This window comes from Numida meleagris, chromosome 6, assembly GCF_002078875.1.
Source record: "Numida meleagris isolate 19003 breed g44 Domestic line chromosome 6, NumMel1.0, whole genome shotgun sequence".
In the NCBI taxonomy this organism is placed as follows: Eukaryota; Metazoa; Chordata; class Aves; order Galliformes; family Numididae; genus Numida; species Numida meleagris.
This window is the reverse complement of record NC_034414.1, coordinates 39,214,834-39,235,915: the sequence shown is the minus strand read 5'-3', so window position 1 is coordinate 39,235,915 and position 21,082 is coordinate 39,214,834. Positions and strand designations below refer to the sequence as shown.

Genomic DNA, 21,082 nt, shown 5'->3' with positions numbered 1-21,082 from the left:
GTGTAGTGTATTAGCATACCTTGCTACAAGGGACTAAGAAATGATCTGATCACCCTGCAAGAGCCTGAGATTTCTAAGACTTTCTGTGCTGCCCCTCACAAAAAGCAAGAAGTTTCAGAATGAGACAAGATGCCCACACAAGAATAATAATTAGTAACCCAGTAGTAAAGGAGAGGGAAGACCCTCAGACTAAAATAAGTGAAGCAAGAACTTGAGCTCCACCTGCGTTCCACCTTATGATCCAAAGGCGAACAAACTTGCTGACAGGACTTCTGAAGTCTACCTTTCATCAAGAATGGAATTTCTGTTCCATCATGTTCCAAAAAGCTGGTTTGTATTTCAGTAGCTCAACAAAATTTGTCTGAAAGTTCTACCAAAAGTTCAGTTTTGAATCACATAGTCATCGGCAATTACATTTTAGGTGAAAGCACACCTTAACCTTACTACTGCAGCACAAGTACAGGCAGCTCACTGCACTCATAAAACTCCCGATTGTTAAGGAAACTAATTCTACATGGAAAATGATTAACACTGAGAGCACTGTAAACAGCCTTTATTGCAGCACACTTTGAAGTAACAGCTCAGCTGCCCCAGAAAATGATGATATTTTGCCGTTTCAAAATTGGTGAGCAGCTCCATGTGGCTCGTAACAAAGCAGAGGGTTCAGGACAAGTACAAGAGCTGTCTTCTATTGCTTTTTGGTAGGAAAGATATTGTGCTGAGCATATTCCCTACCAATTCCCAACAGCAACTCATCTTTGCAACATCTGCTTTAATTAGCTGCTGTATCTTTCTAAGGAAAAAGACAGGACAAGTCTGGACAGTAATATGCTTCTTGGTGTTAGAGTTCGTAGTCATCTGGATGGTAGAGCTCACTCATGAGGCGGTAGATATAAGAAGGCGCATTACCCCCAATGTTAGAAATGAAGAGAGTAATGAGCTCTGGAGGGACATAGTCAAACACTGGGCAGTGAACATTGATCTTTGCCAGGATCTCCCCTGAAAAGTGAAGAGCAGCAGTATTAAGACATAAACAAACCAAAGAAAATATATTTAACCTTCTGCACATCTTCCTGAGTTCCTGGAGAAATTGGCTGGGCACATGACATCCTGAAGTCCTTACTGGGATATCCTGAATCCTTTTGAACTTCCTCACCAATGCCTTTGAATTACAAGTATAAAACAATCTTGGATTGGAGCAGCATCCTCTGCTCTTTTGGTAGTTTTTACTGATAGTAGCCCCACATCCTCTCTGATGCAGACTTACTAATTCATAGCAAGCCCGCTAATTTGTAATTAGAATATAAGAATCCTGATGCTGCCAAAGTTACCGCCTAAACAAAAGCTCAGAAGGCCAAAACAAAAACGTGAGCCAAACGTAATATATTGTTTCAGAAGTCTATCACACAAAAATGTGTCATTCAAAGCAACAGTCCTATCTGAAATGGGGAGACTGTGAGCTGCCACCTTTCTAAAGAGGGCACTGGTGTGGAAAACTCACTGCAGAGATACCTGATCTGATTGTTGAAACCCAGTAACTAAGTTTCAAGAAGTTATGTGAGTTGTGGGAAGAAAAGCATGCTGTCCTCATTGTTGGGCTTCTGTTGTGTCCCACGGGAAATTGCCACCTGTCTGGCACCAGTATCACAATCCTACAATGAAGTGCTGAACAGTGCAGACCAGAAGCAAAACTAAAAAGATGGACGGTGTTCCAAAAAAACATTTTTCTGTACTCTCTATAGTAAAAAAAATACATATAAAACAGGATGGTTCCCAGCACTTTTTTTTTTTTTTTTTGCTTAAGATAACAGGAAAGGATTTGGGGTCTTGGACAGTCTCACATTTACATTTTGTATCAAATATTAAAAAAAAAAAAAAACAACACATCAAACACACAAACATAAAACAACCATTGCCTGGACTAGCTTGACCAGTACCTTCTGTGAATGGCAGCACTTCCTGTGGTGACACAAACTTGTGGAATGAATCTTCTTCGTTAGGGAACTGAATGAGACAGAGTACAGGAAGGTCAAGAAAAGAAAGAGCACCTCATTATTCTAGTGAAAACATCCTGGGTGCTAGAAGGAACTAAAGCAGTGGAAGACGACTTGCCAGGGAACAATACAGCTGTTTACAACAATCACATAATACCCATGCCCAGTGCTTCAGTAGCATCTACAGTGAAAGGTTTTTCCTCAGATCTTCTAGAGCCTCCTGTGGCCTGTCTGCCCTTTTGCAAAGCCTAGGAAACCAGAGCAGAGATGTGACTTCTCAGTCTTCAACTTAATCTGACAACACTGAAAATACTGAGCATAGGACATAGTTGAGAGCATCTCCATCTACCGCTTCTGTAGGTACAGAGGATCTTTCACTACTAAAAATATACACTGAAGAAGAAGAATGGTACTCTCTAGTAGCATTGGCTCACTCATCTAGTAGCAACCTTATACTCTGTGCACCTATTACTCAGCAGATCTGGCAAAGAACTTAGCATAGCAGGGAGAGCTTTGATACATTGACCTGTGTCAGATTTGGGTGAAGATCTCCTGTCTGAAATAACAACAAAACATAGGGGAGATTATTCGTCTACCAATCCTACCTTGGGCCATGTGGTGCTGTCCACCCTAGGCTTTCACAAGCAAAATATCACCCCCTTATCTCTCTTTAAAGAAGGTGCAGTACTGAAGAGGTGCTGTGCTTACCTGGGGTGAGAGCTTGAACATGGGGGCACACACAATGAGTGGCGTGGAGTGGTGTTTAGCTGCTAGTGCCAGAGTGTGAGTACCACTCACAGCGATCAGCGCACCATTGGCCAGTATTGTCTTTGTACCAATGATGACCTTAAAAGACAAATTAGCATTAGAGAGCATGCACCACAGCAAACTGAGGAAGCTGAGCTTCCTGGCTCAGACCCTTCTGGATAAGATGGAGTTTGTCAGAGCAGCCAGCCAGCAGCTGGAGTTGCAGGGTATCTGGATGCCTGATCTGTTTCATCTGACACTGGCTCTGCACCGATATGTTCCTCTCCCAACACGAGCACAACTCCAGCGTAGCGATGCCAGCACAGAGAACTTAAAGGACAAACAAATGTTCTTCTGCAGAGACTACCATGCAGAAGCTAGGTTGAGTTCCCTGCTCTGCTACAAGCCTACAAAGTAAGCTTGTGCATACAATCTCCTCCTCATCTGTAAACAGGGATTATCACAATTTTGAGTATCACTGAAGAAAGACATAAATCACAGATGGGACCTGTAGCTGATTTGGGAGGCCTAAGCACAAAACCCGCTGTGAACTCCCATCAATAGGAAAGCCGTCCTTACCTTGTTGACTCGAGACATGACAGCAAAAATAGCTGCATCACTCATGACAGTAGTTTCAATGTTCTCTTTAGATAGTCGGACAGCCATTTCGTGACCCTGAAAAGAGGGAGAATATAATTGTGTCCCTGAAGCCTTGCTCCTGCACTGCAGTTGCAGAGATATTAGCACTCAGTTCCTGTCTGAACTGCTAAAACATCAAGCAGTGGACCACAAACACAGCCCTCCAACTGAAGGACGGAGAGCAGGACAACAAGTTGTCTTTAATCTCTCAACTGCAGAAGCATTCCTGTAATGATCCCCTTGCAGATGTTCTGCTGACAGCTTGTCTCCAGATACAAGAATGTGTGTGACAACACAGCCTGGGCCTTACCTGGCAGAAAGGTGCACACTCTGCCACGATGACCTGGAACTTCCGCTTGCGGGCAGCTTCCTTCAGGAAGGCCTCAACAGTGCGTGAGTAGCCAATGGTCATGATCACCTCATTGGAATGGATGTGCTCCAGTGCCTGCATGGCAATGTTATCGGTGGTGCCCTCTGTAACAGAATGAAGCTATGAGTGGAAAAGACGACAGGAAAAGCAACATCTGTGCAGCTGTGCTCCAGTAACATATTTTACTAAAGCGATACTACAAATTCTGGTAGAGTAGAAGCAGCTTTTCTCCCCATTCTTTTCACCAGCAGAGAGGAAGCAAGAAGCTGGCCCTTGAATGCCCTGTGCTCCTGAGCTACGTAGAGAAATGGCCATCATGAAAACTCCATCACTAGGGAAGTGGGCTGGGCCAGCACCAGACAAGCACCATGCCCACATGATGGAAGTTCCAGTTTTACAGTCCAGCAGCACTACAACCATGTGGAAAGGAGACATGGAGCAACCTAGGCTTCAGGAGGAGCACTACGTGTCTGTTCCGTTACAAAGTTGTAGGATAAGAAAATCATATCACAGTACTTTGGGCACAAGGGTGAAATAATGCTCATAGGGATTAAGTCCAACCTTGGCAGATTGCCGACACTCTACTTCATGGGGCTCGATTTAAGACTTCCTAGAAGGCCAATGGCATGGTCAGACACACTTGTTTCTGATGCCTCTTTGAACCAGAAGAAGCACAGCCTACTGCCGTTACACACATTCCTTCAGATTAAACCACTCAGTTCTTCAGTGTCATCTTTCCAGGTAAGAGCAAAACAAAGCATCAGCCCCATTCCATAAAGAGCTCTGTTCATAAGCCATTTCAGACCCACCCGTACCTAGCTCAATTAGCAGCTCATTGATAGCTTCAATAACGTTTGCTCTGAGGGAAGGGTAGGGAGTGCTGAAATCCTCGCTCAGTCCTCCAGAAGTCAGAAGTTTGTGCAGGGAATCTTGCTGATCACTTTCCTCACTGCGCCCATGAAGTCTGCAGAGAGATAGAGCCTTTCAGCCTCAGGAGATCACGCAGGGGCAGAGCCTAACACAAAGCAGCTCCTGAGCTAGCATCCCCACAGCACAGCATGTAGGTGTGGATGGAGAGGAAGGCATGCAGGGGTCATGTCACACCCAAGAGCTTCCCTAGCCATCTCTGGCAGAAGGACACCTGAAACTCTGCCAGTGAGTGCTTCCCAAAGTTGCATCCAAGCGCAGCAGGTGGAGAGCAGTATTCACAGCTACTGCTGCAGTGGAAGAGACCCTCCTGGGGTTCCCTCCAGAGAAGAGAAGTGGTCAGGTCAGAACCCAGACTGCTCTGGGGTGGGGAGCTTTCCACTAGAGGAAATGTCATCAGCTACTTGGAAAACTGCAGGTCTGCTGGTACTGGTGCCCTTCCCTCTATTATCAAACTTTCTGAATCCCTCTGTAGGAGATGCTTGAAAAGCGGGTGATAAAAACCAAAGCGATCTCACAAAAGCAGAACGCACTGTGGGAGTCTGCTCTGGGTTCTGGGATGGGCAGAGAGAGCAGAAGGGGCACCTCACCGGCCATACTCTTCCCGAATGACCTTCAGCACGCGCCGCACCATGTTGCCCACGGTGGTCTCAGATGGCTGTGCTGCTGTCATCCGCCGGCCCTCCGTTCGGATCAGGTCCATCAGCTCCCCTGGAAGAGGGGACAGCCTTGGTTATAAATTGCCTGCAGCTGCCCCGTGCACGTGTCAGACCTGCTCGTCCACTCCTGCACCCAGACGCTGACACCAGTAACACAACGCCAAGGCAAAGCACAGACGTGTGCAAAAAGCAATGCCACAGTTTGCTCCATAGGATTTTTGGGTAACATGAATCACCTGCAGACAATGCAGACTTGGGACTTATGAAAAATCGTTAAGTAGTGAGTATGGAGAAAGAGGACGCTCATCTGCAGGTGAGATGATTAGCATTCTGAATGACATCACTGAGCTTTTCCAAAGACCTTTATGTATACCCCATGCATGGGATGGCAAACTCAGGGGATGCTGAAATTAACTACCTAAAAGCGGGAGCCACATCTCAAGAGGCTTTCACTAGGAATGGGTACAGAAACAGCTTCCGCCGACAAAAGAAGAAAGCCTGAGCCCGCCCCCAGCACACGGCACAGCTCTGACGGCCTCGGGGTGGGCTAGGAGCGCGGGCGGGCGGCAGCAGAAGGACACCGACGATTCACAGGAAGCCCGGGTCCCGCCAGCCACGCTCAGGGCCCCGTCCCCACAGATCCAGGGGCTCTCCGCTGCTGCCCGCCCTCTGCCAGGCCCCAGCCCGGCCCTCACCGGCCCATCCCCACCGCCCGTGCGCGATGATCTTCCGCAGCAGCGACAGCGTCTGCCGCGCCGTGTCCTCGGAGCGCGGCCTCTGCCCGCCGCCCCGCAGCCGCGACACGAAGGCCTCGATCTGCTCCGACAGCTCCGAGCCGCGCTCCGCGGCACCCGGCATGGCGACGGCCGCGACACGGCCGCACCGGAGAGGCAGCGCTTCCGCTTCCGCTCCTCTCCCACCCCATTGGCGGACACCGCGGCGCTGCTCCCGCCCCGTAGAGGCTCGGCCAATGAGAGGCGCGGGGCAGGGGCCGGCGGCGCCGCGGCGCCCTCGTTACCCGGGAGACGGGCGGCGACCCGGACCCGGGCAGCGGGGAGAGCCCGCCCGCGGCATTGACTTTGGAGCGAACCGCGCTCCTGGCGCGGGGAGCCAAAGCAAACGGGGCGGGAAGGGCGCCGCTCCCGGCAGCCCGGCCCTTCCCGCTGGCAGCGCCTGGATAAGGCAGGAATGCGGCTCCGTCTTGTCCGCTTCCCGGCGCGCCGCGGCCATGGCGCAACGCTGCAGCGCCGCTTTGCCCCGCCGCTCTGTGCTGGGCTGAGGAACCGGAGCAGGCTGCCAGCCAGCGCCCCGGCCAGACACCAGCAGCGACCTCGGAATGTACCACGGCCACTCGTACCCAGCGCCCCGGCTGCTCCGGAGCCCCCCGCTGCTTCTTTGTGCCTGGGGGCCGGGGGCTGGCCAGATCCCCTGAGCGCCAGACAGTCACGCGCCAGGGTCTGTGCTGGAGGGGTCCGCCGCATTGACACGGGAGGACGCCGTTCCCCCTGCCGTGTTGCCCCCGTGCGCAGCCGCACCGCAGCCAAGCCACGAGCGGTGCCTGCCGCTGGGTGCTGGCGTGCAGAGATCGCTCCCACGCACGCACCCTGGGAGCGGGCACGCGGGGAATGGGCCAGAAAAAAAATTCATTGCGTTGGAGCTTTCCTTTGTTTGTTTACTTGTCTGGCTCGTAAACAGAGCAGCTCTCCGAGATTAGGCAGGAGGGAGCAAGAGGAAGGGAAACCAGCCCCGGGGGTTATGACCTCCGTGTGGATGCCGGGCTGTTTACATTCCCTGCTCCAGTCCCAGGAGCCGTTGCAGGGCAGTTTCTTCTCAGCCCTTGCCAGGCTGCAGGGCTTGTGAGCTCCACGCTCACGCTGCCCATTCCCTGCAGCACGTCCCACTGGGCACTGCCATCACAGCCAGCCGAGGACAGCTGCCAGCCCTGTGTCCCTCAGCGAGCAGAGTCCCGCATTCAGCCCACTCCCTGCATTTCATGAATGAAAGTCTCTGAATGGGGATTTGGGAGCGGTTAGCCTGCGGCCTTGGTAGCTGAGCCGAGCCAGAAGCTGCCTTTCTCTGCAGAGCTGAAAGGCACACGCTGGGCTCTGGGTGCTTGGCAGGACCATGGCTGAGGGACATCTGGTTGTCATGGGCCAGCAGCTGCTGCCAGGCTCCGGTGCGTTGGTCTGAGTGCCCAGGAGGAGTGAGGAGAGAGGGGAAGTGGGGCGGCACGGTTCCAGTCAGGGCAGCATGGGGCCATGGAGAGGCAGCTGGAAAGCTGCCTCTTGGTGTCCTGGTATACCCGGTAACATTTCTGTCTCATGGGCTGTGGAGGTGGGGAGTGCCTTGGTGGATCCTGGGCAGTGCTCCAGAGCAATAGCTAAACTCTGCGATCCCTCTCTTGTGCCACAGCCAGCTGCCTCCTGCGTGTCATGCCTCCTGCATGTCTCACCCCCCTTCCCTCCCCTGGCGTACCCAGGTGCCCTAGGAAGACTTGGCTGCAGCAGCCTCCCAGCTGCCGTGTGAGCAATGCTGTGGACGAAAGAGCTGAGGAAGGGACAAGCTGGCCAGCAGAGCCAGGCAGCTGTGTACACTTTCTGCACCTGTGGAGGAGCTGGGGCATGGCTCATCTCATGCCCAGCACAGCACGCTGCTTCTCAGGAACTGAAGGTACACTGTGTAAGTCTGTGGATGACACAAAATTGGGAAGAGCTGTTGACTCCTTCAAGGGCAGAGAGACCTTGACAAATTGGAATGATCACCAACAGCATGAAGCTTAACAAGAGCAAGTGCCTGATTCTGTGCATGGGACAGGGCAGTCCTGGATCTGCATACAGACTAGAGGATGAGAAGCTGTGGAGCAGCCCCACGGAAAGAGCTGTGGGGGCTCTGACTGACTGCAAACTGAGCACGAGCCAGCAGAGTGCCCTGGCAGCCCAAAGAGCCAGCAGTACTGTGAGGTGTAACAGGCCCAGCACTGCCACTGGGAGAGGGGAGAGGTTGTCCCGCTCTGCTCTGCACTGTGTGGCCTCAGGTGGGAGCTGTGGTCATGGCCCCAAGCTGCCAGAGTTCAAGGGGCATTTGGACAACGCCCTGAGACATAGGGTTTGAATTTTGGGCAGCCCTGTGTGGGAGCCAGGAGTTGGGCTCGGTAGTCCTTGTGGATCCCTTCCAACTCTGGGTATTCAGGATTCTTACTTAGAAGTGGTGTCTAGAGACACTGCTTTTGTTCTTCCTGATGAATTCTGCATTTATCTTTCCCTGGGGGCTGAATGCAATCCCCTGAGTGCTAGTGTGAGGGAGGAGAAGGCAGCACAGAGGCTGGGTAGAGTCTGGGAGCACTGGAACATCATGTGCTAGAAGGCTGTTTGGATTAGAAACTCTCTGTGGATCAAGTGGGCTGGATGCAATGCCAGGGAGGGGAACTGGAGTTTGCTGAACTCTAGTAATTGGACTCGTCTGTAACACCCGGATAAGAAAAGTGAGCTGCTCACGCTCAGCACAGATGAAGGGAAGGAGCCAGCACGCAGGAGCCAGCAGACGCAGCCCAGTAGGAATAACAAGGCGGCTGTCTGCACAGCAGTGATTGTACGGGCTGGATAGGTGACATGGGGAAAAGGAGCATAGGGTGCTGGGTGCCAAAGGTTCTTTTGGGCACAAGTGGCAGAGGAGCAGTTGAGGACTATGAGATACGTGGTGTCAGGGGGAACACAAACCACAGCCTGAGGAGATGGGTTCCCCAGAGTGTCTCTGGTCAGTGTTCAAAGGAATGGCCCCAGTCAGCAGCTGTGACGGCCACAGTGACAGACATGGCTGTGCAGACATGGAGGCAGAGCCGTAATGAAACAGGCGTGATTCTGTTGAAGGGCTGGGGGAACCCAAGCCGGTGCTTTCTGCTTGTTACTGGGAAGAAATTGTGTCACATAGCAAGCAGAGGAACTGGAAATGATAGGCTGAACCAAGTGCTGAGCACACGGTGAATAGTTCAACTTCCAGGAAAAGAAGACAAAACCCCCAAACAAATAGCTGATGATCAAAAGCAGGTATGTGAATAGCTGGGAAACTCAGCTCTGTGCATCTGGAGGAGCACGAAGACGCAGCCTGAGTCATCGGCAGTGTTAACATGCTTGAGATTCGTGGCTGACTCCACAGCTACCAGGAGGTGTTCTGCTGCTCTTTGCAGATGAGCCTGGCAACAACTGCTCCACAAAGCAGTCATCCCTAGAGAAGTGTGATTGGAACGGACAGCGAGAAACAGGCGGGGTTTGCTGGGGTTACTCTGAGGGGAGGTAACAGGACCAGCTCAGTGCCTTGGGTTAGTGAAGGGCTAGGTACAGGCCGCTGCCCAGCGGCTTGTGTGCATGTGCGCCAGCCTCTGCCTGGCAAAGAGCTGACAACCCACCCTCGCATCAGCGTGGTGCCCGGAGGCAGACCCGGTGATGATGACACAGTCCTTGATCCCTCAGGGAAACAAGTAGGCGGTTCCAAATCCGGTCCTGGGATCATCTCTTCTGCCAGCATATCTGCCACTTGCGCCCCTCCTTTTTGGAGCCTTAAAATAGAGGCCGAGGCTGGAAAGTCACAGAGTTTTTCTAGAATTTGTTGTGGAAGCAGCCCACGCTTGTGCCCCCAGAGGCCTGCACGGGCTGGGCTGTGACCCTGGGGACAAGAGAGAGGCACAGGAAGCTGGCACTGCAGTGCCTCTGCTGGGCAGGGAGCCCTGCTAGCCAGGTTGTTTCTTTGCCGACATTCCAGGACCCTGCTTGGGATGCCAGCAGCTGGAGGCTGTGGGTTCAAAGGCCAGGCTGGTCAGGAAGAGTGAGGGAAGTGTGGGAAGCTGGCTGTCATGTAGGAAAACAAGCTCAAGAGAGGGATGAGGGAGCATGGTGCAGGGATGGGCAGAGGATGCTGGCGCCAGCACACAACTGGTGCATTGGGCCTTTGTAGCCAGAAGAGGCATCCGTGTTGCTCAGTGCTAAGGAGAGCAGGTCAGAAAACTGGCTGGCACCATGCAGGTGGTGGCTGGGCCCCATCCCTGCTCAGAGGGCACACAGCAGGCTGACTGGGCCGGGGAGGAAGCGGTGCTGGGGTTTACCGATGTGCATCCCTCCAGAATGAGCTCAGGGGAGTCCCCGAGCAAACCTGGCATCACCACCACTGCTCCAGGAAGCCGGGGCCTTTGGGGGAGACAAAGTGCGTCCTAGCTGCTTTGCGGTCACTGAGAGTCCGTGACACCAGCAGTCTGGGCTGCTTCCTGGTCACCGGCCAGCTCTGCGCAGTTCCTCTGCTCACGCGCTCCTCGCACTGCAGCTGGCCGCTGGGCTCGCTTTACTCATTGTCTGCCGCGGGTGATGCGAGCTATTCAGCGGCTGCCAGGTTTCAGGGAAAGAGAGATGAGCCACCCCTCCACCCACGCTCTGGGAACGGCTCAGGGATGTGAAGCCCTGCCGATGCACACGTTCGCTCCTGTTGGGGTGAGCTGAGTGCGGAGCTCGCGCACACCATCTCCACTACCCACTGCTGCACTGGTGCTGTGAGCAGAGGGTGGGAGCAGCCCAGGCTGCTGCCCACTCTGCACAATAGCAAGCCTGCTGCTCCCCCTCTCCTCATGTGTTTGCCTTCCAGAGCCAGACAGGGGCTTGCCGTCACTATTATTTTGCTTTGTGTCAATATTATGACAGCTAAAAGCAGGAGAACTGCATCCACATGATAAGCAGCCAGAAGCTCTGGGCTGGGCGTGGATCGCATTTGTTTGGCAGGAGAGAATGCCTGGCAGGCCCTGCCCGCGGCCGGCTGTGCTGGGAGGTGGCGGGCAGAGGCACGCAGCAAGGCCAGCACGTGCGCCACTCCTCTCCATTAAACTCCCACTACCTTCATCCCAGGGGAGAAGAAGCCTGAATGGTGTGTCCTGAGAGGAGACATACACAGAAAGAGCTTTGTTCTCCAGTGGAAAGTCAACTCCAGCTCTCATTCAGCCCTGCTCTCCTGGGGGACTGCTCCCAGCCGGCAGCGGGGTGTGCAGGACAGGAGCTGTGTGGGGGCTCTCAGCAGCCCGGCACAGGGGGCTGCTGCCTGGGCACAGTGACTGCACGCCCCACGGAGGCTCAATCTGGGAAGCTGCTGAGGCAGCGCTTACCTGTAGGCACCCACGTATGCTTGGTGCTGCGGTTCAGCTCCCAGAGCCTCACCCTGCTCCTGCAAACACCGCTTCCCAGCGCGTCCCCACCAGCCGGCCGGCACGATGTGCTCTCCGTGACTTCCCTGCCGGCTGCCGTGCGCTGCCGTGGTGCTGCCGCGTCACGGCCAGGCTGGGAGACGGCCAGCTGGCGTTAACCCTCCTGGCTGCCGGCATCACCTTGCCCACAGCTTCGCCTTTGTGGGAATGGGGCTTGGCCTCAGTGTCAAACGAGGCTTACGCTTGGTGCGAGATGCTGAGCTGAGCAGAGCCTGGCCACCGGCTCAGGGCCTTGGGTCTTGGGTCTTGCTGTGTCAGATTGCTGCTCACTGATGGCATCCAGTGGGATTTCAGCGGGGTGCAGCTGCATTGCTGGGATTGCCCTCATGTGGGTCTGGTGCCCCCAGTGCTCTGGGGCAGCCCTGGTACCCAGTGGCCAGCCCGGGGCCTAGCACCACGGGCAGCGTGCATGCTGAGTCCTTCTGTTCTGCCAGCATGGGGCAGCCGTCAGGTGTCGGCAGCCTCGTCAGCCCTATGCAGAGGCCACGGGTCCCCAGGGAGGCCATGTCCATCCCGAGGAACCAAAATAAATAGCAGAGTTCCTGCCACGTGCAGCTGGGGCTGACTAAGGGCAGCCGCTTCCGCCTGCCTCGGGCAGCAACAACAGCCACAATGTTTGGGGTGCGCAGCACGGCCCATTTCCCCCTATTGTCAGCCTGCTGCTCGGCACACACATCCCCTGCACACCTGGGCTGGGAGGAGAAACTGCAGCCTGTGGCTGGGCATGGGTGGCCAGACCTGGCCGAGCTCCGAGGAGTGCTGCGGGGCCCAGGTGTCTGCAGGCCATTTCCCTCAGGAGAAACACTGGCAATCCAGGGGTGCTCTGAGATGGGGCCCGAGGAGCGCAATGTGCCACATCCCTATCACCTGTGGCCGTGGGGGTCCCGTTGGAGTGGGGTTCAGTGCCGCAGGCTGAGGCTGCTCAGGCATCGCACCACACGGCGCTCCAGTCTGACCTACGGCAGGGCCAGAAATAGCCGTAGCACAAAAATATGGAGCTGAGGTTTCCAGGGTGTTTTCTGAGGGCTCGGTGGGTGACGCAGGAGGGCCTGGAGACAGTCGGCTTCACAGGGACATGGAGATGTTTGTTTGGGCTGTTTTCACCTGAGATGTCAAAGGTGAGATTTTACAAGGGCAAAGACTCCCATGGGAATGTTGATCCCAACATGGGGCTGTGGCAAGGAAGACTCAAGTGCAGCAGGGCAAAGCTCTGCAAACTGAGTGGGGAGGTGGCACGGGTGTGCTGTGACATACTGGAGACAAAGCTCTCGGCCTGTGGCTGTCACATCTGTCCTGTCAGGAAACATTTCCATGATCACTCAGCCAGTCGCTGAGCCCCATTCACATGGTCCATGGCTCTGGAGCCCCGAGGAGGCTGTCTGGCAGATATCTGGGTGCAGTTGTAGCACTGTCCCCAGGCCGTGTCCTGTGGCCGGGCCCTGCTGGATGCTCCCCGCTCGCAGGAGGATGTTGCTGGTCACAGGTTACCGGTGTCCAAATATTATTTTCCCGCTCATGTCTCTGCTCCGTGCTGCCCAGAAAGGGGATGCTCATCCCAGGAATGTAAACTCTGCTCAAGGCCTCTGAGGAAATAGCTTCAGGACAGGAACAGGATTGCACTCAGTGAAGGGCCGGTCCCCCACCCTCCAGCCACATGGCCCTGGGGAGAGCCCTTTGCTCCAGCACCGGCACGGCCTTGTGTCTGAGGGGTGGCCCCAGGAGACCTTCCCGCAAGGACGGGTGGGCAGTCCTGGAGGCCCCATGTTGTGACGACTTCTGCATTAATGCTGCTCTATCCTCCGGACAGCGGCAGCTCCCGCTCATGGCAGGGGGAAGCACTCCCTTCGCCCCCACCCCAAAGCCATCCACGGGGCAGCAGGGTGCCCTTGGTCCAGAGGTGCCGTAGGGCAGCGGAGGGAAGCACAGGCGGAGGGCACTGCACAGGGACGGCACCTGTTCCTGTAAGGGCACAGGAGCTCCAGCAGGTGCTGAGCACCTCTGCGGTGGCCCTGAGCAGCTGCCGTGCTGCCGTGTGATGGACTGCAGCGCGCCCGGCCCCTTGGCCTGTCTGCATCCTTATCTCCACAGCACCTCCCTGCTCAGTGCCAGGACCACATCCAGCACCTTCCTCATGCACTCAGTGGTACCAGCACACAGGCAGTCCGGCTGGAGCCTGGTGCCTGCTGATGCCTGAGCCGCCACTGCCTGTATGGCCCCGTGTCTTGGAGACACGGCACATGTAGCTGGGTCATGGATGGACCCCAAGTGGAGGAGGGCCGGGAGCCCCCGCAGCCCTGCTGCCCCCCAGGAAGCACGAGGCCCGGCCGGGACACAGAGCCCATCCTTACTCAAGACCCGCAGCCCACGGGGATCGTGTTCCCCGCTGGCATCTGCTCCCTCCCACCTCCGGCAGCCACTGCTTTCCTGGCCACCGGGGTTTAAAAATAGCACAGAAAAGGCCACAGAGCTCCTCCGGGTTTAACCTCGGCAGCGGGGTTTGGCCCGGCCGCCCCCGGCCCCCTGCGCGGAGCCGCTCCGCAGCCACCGGGCCGCTCCCCGCCGGCACGGCACCCGCTGCCCCGCACCTCCCTGGCCACCGCCTGCCGGGGGGATCTCGGTGTCGGGCAGAACCGGGGTTTGGGCCGGGATCCCTCCCGGGCTCCAGCGGCGGGGAGGGGGGCGGCCCCGTCGCTCCAGGGGCACGGCCCTTCCCGAGTCCCTCGGGGCCCGGCACCTGCTCCTCCCCGCGGCCGGAGCGGGCCGGGGCGGGGGCCGAGGCGGGCGGGGGCGGAGCGGGGAAGCGGCGGTGAAATAGGGGCGGCGGAGCAGACGCGCTCCCATGGCCCGGCGGCGTCGGAGCGGGCTGGCATGCGGGGGGCGGCGGGGCGGAGGCGGTGGCACTGAGTCGGGGTCGGGGAGGCGATGCGGCTGCTCGGAGCCTTCCTGCGGCTGCTGCTGGCCGGGGCGCTGGGGGCGTCGCCCGCCCCGGTGAGAACCGGGAGGGAGGAGCGGGGGGGTCGGAGCGGGGCGGCTGCCGGGGGGGCGGCGGTCCCGCCGTGCCGTCGCTACAACGCCCGCCTTTCCCTCCCTGCAGGCCCCGGAGGCGCGGGGGACAGCCAGCGCGGAGGCGCCCGGTGAGTCGGCAGCGGGCGGCGGTGCGGAGCTACGGGCGGTTTCCCGGCTCCGGGGTGGTCGTCTCGCAGCCCCACGGCCTGCGGCGGCGCTCCCGGGCCGGTACTGTGCCTCCGAGGAACGCTACGGGACGGCGCAGCCCGGCTATGTCCCGGGGAAGCGGCACCTCCCGGCCGAAACCGGGAGGAATCGGCGGGGAAGCGGGCGGCAGCTCGCCTGGACCCGGGGCTGTGCTCTTGCTCCCTGCCCGGCCGGCAGCGCGGCTGCCCGGGATGGCCGAGCTGGGGGCGGGGAGCCGGCAGGCGGGGACAGAGCCCCGGGGGGACGCGTGGCTGTGCGAGCCCCGCAGCAGCGCAGCGGTGGGACTCTCTGGGGGCACCGGGGGATCCTCCGCATCCCGCCCTGCGATGGGCACAGCGCTGCAGGGCTCGGCTGGGGACCTTCTTCCCCGGGGCACCCCTTAGAGCCCCCGGTCTCTTGCAGTCCTGACCTTTAAGGAGATCTGGAACCGCAGCTTCTGTCGGCCTCGAGAGCAGCTAGTGGATGTCATTACCGAATTCCCCAACGAGGTGGAGTACATCTTCAGGCCCTCCTGCGTCTCCCTGCAGCGCTGCGGGGGCTGCTGCGGTGATGAGGGGCTCCGCTGCGTCCCCGTGCAGATCAGCACGGTCACCGTGCAGGTGAGCACCGCCCCGTGGGGCAGGGGGTGGCGGTGGGCTCCTGGAAAGATTTGCGTTCGCGGCCTCCCATCCTCACGGTGCTGTAGGGGACCCGCACGAGTGCCCAGCCAGAGAAGTCCCTACGCCTGTACTGTGGGCTCGTCCTTGAGGTCGGGGGGGGGGCCTCTGGTGCCACGGACACCTCTCTCTCCTTCCTTGCCCTCTCCTCAGTGCGCGGTCCATAGCAAGAGCTGCTGCTGCCACCTTTCTGTGTCCTTGTGGGGCTGGGGTGTCCCTGCAGCTTGCAATCCTGCCAGCGGGGATGGCAGGGAAGTGCCAGAGGTGTGGCAGCTCCCTTGTGCTAGGAGATGCCCATAGCGGTGCTGGCAGCAGACGTGGGATGGGCAGGGTGAGCATGAGGGGCTGTAGCTGTGTGTGTGGTGAGTCGGGCAGCTCGTGTCTTTACTCTGCAGTGCCCACGCTGCACTGCTGGTGGCCACTGTGCTGCTGCCGTGCTGCGGCTGAGGGACTGGAGAGCCTGCAGGGATTGAAAGCACATCAGAAGGCAGGAGGGGAGTTGCAAAAAAAAAAAAAAAGTCTTAATTAGAGCAAAAGTTTGAAACAAACAAGAGGTGGTATTTTGAGCCCTTCCTGGGCTCCCCTCCACAAGAGGCATCCAGCTCCAGTGCACAGGGTCAGTGTGGGTCGCAGCACAACTGAATGTTCCCAGGGAAGCCCCTGGGTGTCTGGGCTGCCCCCCTGGCTGCACTGCAGGCTGACACGTGGCAGGGCAAGTCCTGCACCCCCAGGACAGGAGGCACCGCTGTATGGGCTGTGGCCCAGTGTGGTGGGAGGAGTGGCAGCAGTGGGAATGGTCTGGAAAACTGGGCTGGGAGAGATGCCCTTCAGAGAGGGAAGATGTACAAAGCGGTCAAATGTGTGAAAGGTCTCTGTGGAGGCAAAGACAGACTATACACTTTAAGGCTGGGAAATCCCAGTAGGTGCCTTAATGCAGCCCCAAAGGCACAAGGAGGTGTCAGAGAGCCTCCAGAGCGACAGCCCAGCCGGGGCTGCTACCTGCAGAGGTGGAGGCTCTCATGCTGAGGAGCAGGCTCACCCCGTGCCTGGCCAAGGTGCTGGGGTGGTCATTGTCCGGCACTGAGCAGAGGTGGAGAAACAGTGCCTCGACTGTGGGTTGGGAAGTAACCTTTGTTCCTTTCAGCTCTTGAAGATAAAACCCAACGTGGAGGCACCGTATGTGGAGGCACCCTATGTGGAGATGTCATTCACCGAGCACAAGCAGTGCGAGTGCAGGTAGGGCTCACTCTGTGCTGCTGAGGCCCTGCCAGCCCACCTGCCACCCCTCCGTGGGGCATGGGAACGTGCTGGGCCCTTTCCCATCTCAGCTGCGCTGTGTTTTGCTGGAGCTCATGGCCCCACGCTGCACTGTGTCTCTGCAGCATGTTCTCTGCAGCCCAGGGGTGTGGCGTGCTCAAGTCGTGCACTGAGCACGTGGTGAGTTGGGGTGCCTGTGCCCCCATCCCTGCACCTGCCTTGGCACAGCCCTGTGTGCCGCTCTGGGCACAGGGCAAGGTAGCTCTGGAGCAGCACACCCAAGGCATGGGAGGATGCTCTGTGACTTCACACAACTGAGTGTGACTGTAGGCCAAAAGGCTGGGTCTCACATTTCCCTTTTGGGCAGGCTGCCTGATCCGAGGATGGGGATTTAGGGTTTACATCTGAGCTTAAATGCACGGCACCAATCTGGCAAGGGCATGCAGCACTGACGTGGGACAGATGCTCAGCACCGCCTCTCAGCCTGGCATGAAGTTAACGGCAGTGTCACTGCCCTTCAGTCTCAGCAGCAGAGTGTTGCGAAAAGCAGGGAGCATGTCCTGCTGGGCAGCGTGAGCCTTGTCTGGAAGAGCACAAGGATCTCGTGCCAGTATTCCCCTGCAGTGGTGCAGGCGGGGGTGCTGGAGCAGGCCCAGGGGCTGTCCTGCTCCATGCTGGCTCTGGAGCTGTCAGTGGATGCGTAAGGAGCGGGAAGAGGCACGTGTGTGACTTCCCCCTGCTTCCAGCTGTGTTCTGTGAGGGAATTTCCTGAGCCTGTTGTGGTTTCCCTACATGGGGTGATTCCTGGGGCAGCACTCACAAGTGTGCATTCTGGCTTCGGGTCTGCCTCACACCTGCACAGCCTTTTGTCTTCTCATCAAGCACTCTTCAGCACTTTCACATTGCTCCCCTTATTAAGTTCAGTGTAAATGCAGTGGATGGAGCTTAGCCGCGGCTCCTATAGGGGATGCTTGAGCCAAGGATCCCATGGCTGGTGTCAGCCAATCACTGCTGAAGCCCAGGAGTGTCACCGAGTCTGCTGTCCCCCTGCTACTGTGATCAGTGAGGGGCTGATAGGTGGGAAGGAGTCACTGGGTCTGTTTTAAGGGTGTTGGGGTGCTTTGGCAGCCCCCTGGCAGCTCCCAGTTGGCACTGTCCCATAACTGCCCTGCTCTCCCCACAGGCCGCGGCAGGACCTGGTGAGGCCAGGCAGGTAAGTGGCATTGGGGCGTGCTGCTGCTGGGGCTGCAGGCTCAGTACCCACACGTCAGCCTCTCTTTGCTGCTTTGATTTTGAAGGAGGAGACTCAAGGGCCGAGGTAAGAGAAGACAAGACAAGAAGAGACGTAAAGACTGCGAGCTGTAAGTGAGCAGGGCAGACATGGGTGGTGCCTTCTGGGTTCACTTCTTGGCCAGGATCAGCTGCGGTCAGGTGTTAGGTCTTTGGTTCTGTGAGTAGAGCGGAACAAATGCAGGAAGGAGCAGGACAGAGGGGACAGCAGGGGACTGGGGGGGTTGGTCACACACCAATCAGTGGGCGGTAGTCCTCTGGCAGAGATGCTTGAAGCTGGCTGGTCCCACCTAGGGCGAGGATGGGTGGATGGAGCGGTGGCTTGGTTGCATATGTGGCTGTTTCACCTGCGCAGACCATGCTGAGTTCTTGATCTGTGAATTTCCAGTTCCAGCCTCATCCTGTTGTCAGCCATGTCCTTGCTGCAGACCTTGGCCAGCTGCTGTTTGGGTTACTCCTGTCCTTACCCTCGCTGTGTCCTGCTGACTCTCACAAACAGCCTGCTGGGGCTGCAGAGCAGGCACTTCCAGGGGATGAGCCTGGGGCTGGCACTTCACTGCTGTATTTATTCCCTGCTCTGTCTAAAGTGTGCTGCTCAGTGCTCTACCAGCACCTGCAGTCCCATGGCCCTCTCCTTGCCACAAAGTCCCACTTCTCGTGGTCTCTTCCCGCAGTTTGGTGTTGGGGCTGGGAATGGGGAGGACTGAGGGGCAGGAGGTGATCTTGGTACTGCAAAGCCCGGCGGCGCTCACCCTGTGCTGTTCTCCTCTTGCAGATGTGGCACACCACGCAGGTAGCCTCCGCTCTGCCCCTGGCCTTGCTCCTGCCTCTGGAGCTTGGGCCTACGGCACTTCTGCCCACTGTGGGGACGTGTGGTGCTGAGCCCCTTGGAGTGATGGTGCTGGGGAACAGGACTGCAGCAGGAAGGAGCTGACAAGATTCTTGCTTGGCCTGGGTGGGAGCACATCCTGGAGCCAAGGACTCTCTTGCTCCATCTGCATTGGTTGCAGCAGGACTAAAGGACCCAGAAGGGATGAGGAGGAGCTGGAGCTGCAAAATGGTGCTGGAGGGCATCCCGGGGCTGCAAAGAATGGAGCTGGGGGTGTGCTGCTGTAGCTGGGCACAATGTGGAGTGGGGGTGAGAAGGGCTGGAACCACAAAACTGCTGTGTCCTGCAGGCAGAGGGGAGGGAGCACAGTTGGGATGAGCCTCAGCCTGGGCAAGGTGCAGCCCAGAAGGGCAGCTTGGGGGGGGGGGGGGAGCTTGGCAAGCCCTCCTGGTAGGCACGGGGAGGAATCGGGTTGCTACAGAGCCTCCCTGTACCCACAGCCCCATTCCAGCACCAGCCTTGCCCTTCTGAATAAAAGCTGGGGGTAGACCCAAGAGCTGGGCAGGTGAGTACTCCTCTCCTTTGCAGCAGCTGGAGGGCCCTTCCCTGCTGGTACGCAGACTGGAGGCAGGCTGGTGGCCCCGGCTCTTGCAGCACTTGTCCCATCCCTGGTGTAGTCCTGCTCCGACTCCCTCTGCCTTGTTGAGGGCTGGTCCCATCTTGCTGTCCTGCAGCTGTACCTTGGCCCTGGTAGGGCTGATGCTGGGGGCAAGCTGCCCAGGGGCTTTCCTACCCAGGTAATGCCCCCCCCATTCAGCTGGTGCAGTGGCACCATTTGTTATTGGGAACACTCCGGGATGGGCAGGGGGCTGTTGTCCTGTATCTGGGGAGCTATAGGCACTCATTTTCTGCTTGCCCCAGTAGCGAAGGAAGGGCTGGGGGCTCCTCCCTGGGGCCACTGCAGCTCAGCCAGGCCCACAGACAGCACAAACCCTGGTTCCTGCTCACCTCAAGCACTGCCCCTGGGGCTCCTCCATTCCACTCCCAGTGCTGGATCTGGCTGCTACATGGATTCTGGGCTCTTCTGTACCCTTCAGTGGCTCACAGACCTTAAGGACAAAACAGGGTACTGATTGTCTAGAAGTCCCTAAGCCCAGTCCTGCATCCAGCCATCCTTTCCATGACTGTGGGGCTGACTCTGGAGCTCGCTCAGCTTCCGGCAGCCCTTAACAAGCCATGGCTGGGGTGTGTTTCTGCAGACCTGAAGCAGGTGTGTGATAGCTCAGCTGCTGGAGGAGAGATGTGGCTTCTCCTGTGCTGGGGGTAACCAGCGAGGGCTGCAGCATGGGTGGGGGGTTTGGGGCAGCCTCCCCAGGTCTGACAGTGTTAGGTGTGGGCAGCTTGCCACGTCACGTGGCCCTTCAGCTGGGCTGGAGGTGCTGCGAGGACAGCAGGAGCCACGGTCCGTGCTGAGGGAGGGCTGCGATGGCCCACACTGTCTGTAACAGTAAAACTTTCACCGTGGTAGCGTTATGACCTTTGAGAAGGAAACTACGTTAAAAACAAGACTTCATTAATTTAAAAGCCTTTCAGGTGTGGTTATTGGGGTTAAAAACCCGAAGGTCCGCACCTCGTGCCATACCCTACTGTTTCCCTTGCCCTGCTGCTGTCCGGATTCTCCTCGGCGCAGCGCTGTGGGCGAGGAGGCCGGGTCCCCAGCTCCCCTCTCCACGGGGCCGTGCCCCGTCCGTGCAGGTGAGGCGGGGCCGGGCTGCGCGCGCCGCAGCTGGCGGTGCCCTCGGGGTGCAGCGGGACCCCACGGCGCTATCGGTGCCCCTGGCGGCTCCCAGTGCTGCGGAGCAAAGGTTTGTTTGAGCAGGCCTGCGGGGCCGGGCTGCGGCGGGAGGGCTGGAGGAGACGAAGCGTCGGCCGGGCGCTGGCTGCAGCGGGGCTACGCGAGCGCGTCCCGCGGGGCGCGGCCGTTGCGGACGGAGCGGATCCCATCCCGGCGTGTCGGGAAGCTCCCCGCATCCCCCGGAGCCGCGCGCGATCCTTCTGCGGGTTGACAGCAGCAGCGTCCGGGGATCCGGGGCTTTTGCCGACTCCCAGGTGGCTGCTAAGGACCCTCGGCCTCCAGCCCGCAGAGCTCCGCGCGCGCCCCGCGTATTTAACGGCGGGAGCCCCCCACGCGCCCCGTGCCCACGCGCGCGTCCCCGCGCCGCGATGAGCTCACCCGCGGCCAATGGGCGGGCGGGGCCGTCGCCGC

General features: G+C 57.9%; 2 protein-coding genes across 4 annotated transcripts; one reads left to right on the top strand and one right to left on the bottom strand.

The window, feature by feature from the left end:
- Positions 538-6,245, bottom strand: EIF2B2 (eukaryotic translation initiation factor 2B subunit beta). 2 transcript variants are annotated; one of them, XM_021403885.1, is made up of 8 exons: positions 6,032-6,243; positions 5,268-5,388; positions 4,566-4,714; positions 3,691-3,854; positions 3,321-3,416; positions 2,703-2,840; positions 1,938-2,004; positions 538-999 (listed from the first exon to the last, which is right to left on the bottom strand). In XM_021403885.1, the coding sequence occupies exons 1-8, from the start codon at positions 6,192-6,194 to the stop codon at positions 842-844; spliced, it is 1,056 nt and encodes a 351-aa protein (XP_021259560.1). In that variant the 5' UTR covers positions 6,195-6,243; the 3' UTR covers positions 538-841. The 2 variants fall into 2 exon arrangements, with proteins under 2 accessions (XP_021259560.1, XP_021259561.1); XM_021403886.1 differs by lacking the exons at positions 538-999; positions 1,938-2,004 and adding an exon at positions 2,011-2,242 and having other exon boundaries at positions 6,032-6,245.
- On the top strand, positions 14,400-20,262 carry PGF (placental growth factor). 2 transcript variants are annotated; one of them, XM_021402097.1, is made up of 7 exons: positions 14,400-14,559; positions 14,666-14,705; positions 15,187-15,383; positions 16,585-16,676; positions 17,881-17,910; positions 17,996-18,015; positions 18,763-20,262. In XM_021402097.1, exons 1-7 carry the CDS (start codon positions 14,494-14,496, stop codon positions 18,867-18,869), a joined length of 552 nt encoding a protein of 183 aa, XP_021257772.1. In that variant the 5' UTR covers positions 14,400-14,493; the 3' UTR covers positions 18,870-20,262. The 2 variants fall into 2 exon arrangements, with proteins under 2 accessions (XP_021257772.1, XP_021257774.1); XM_021402099.1 differs by having other exon boundaries at positions 17,996-18,058.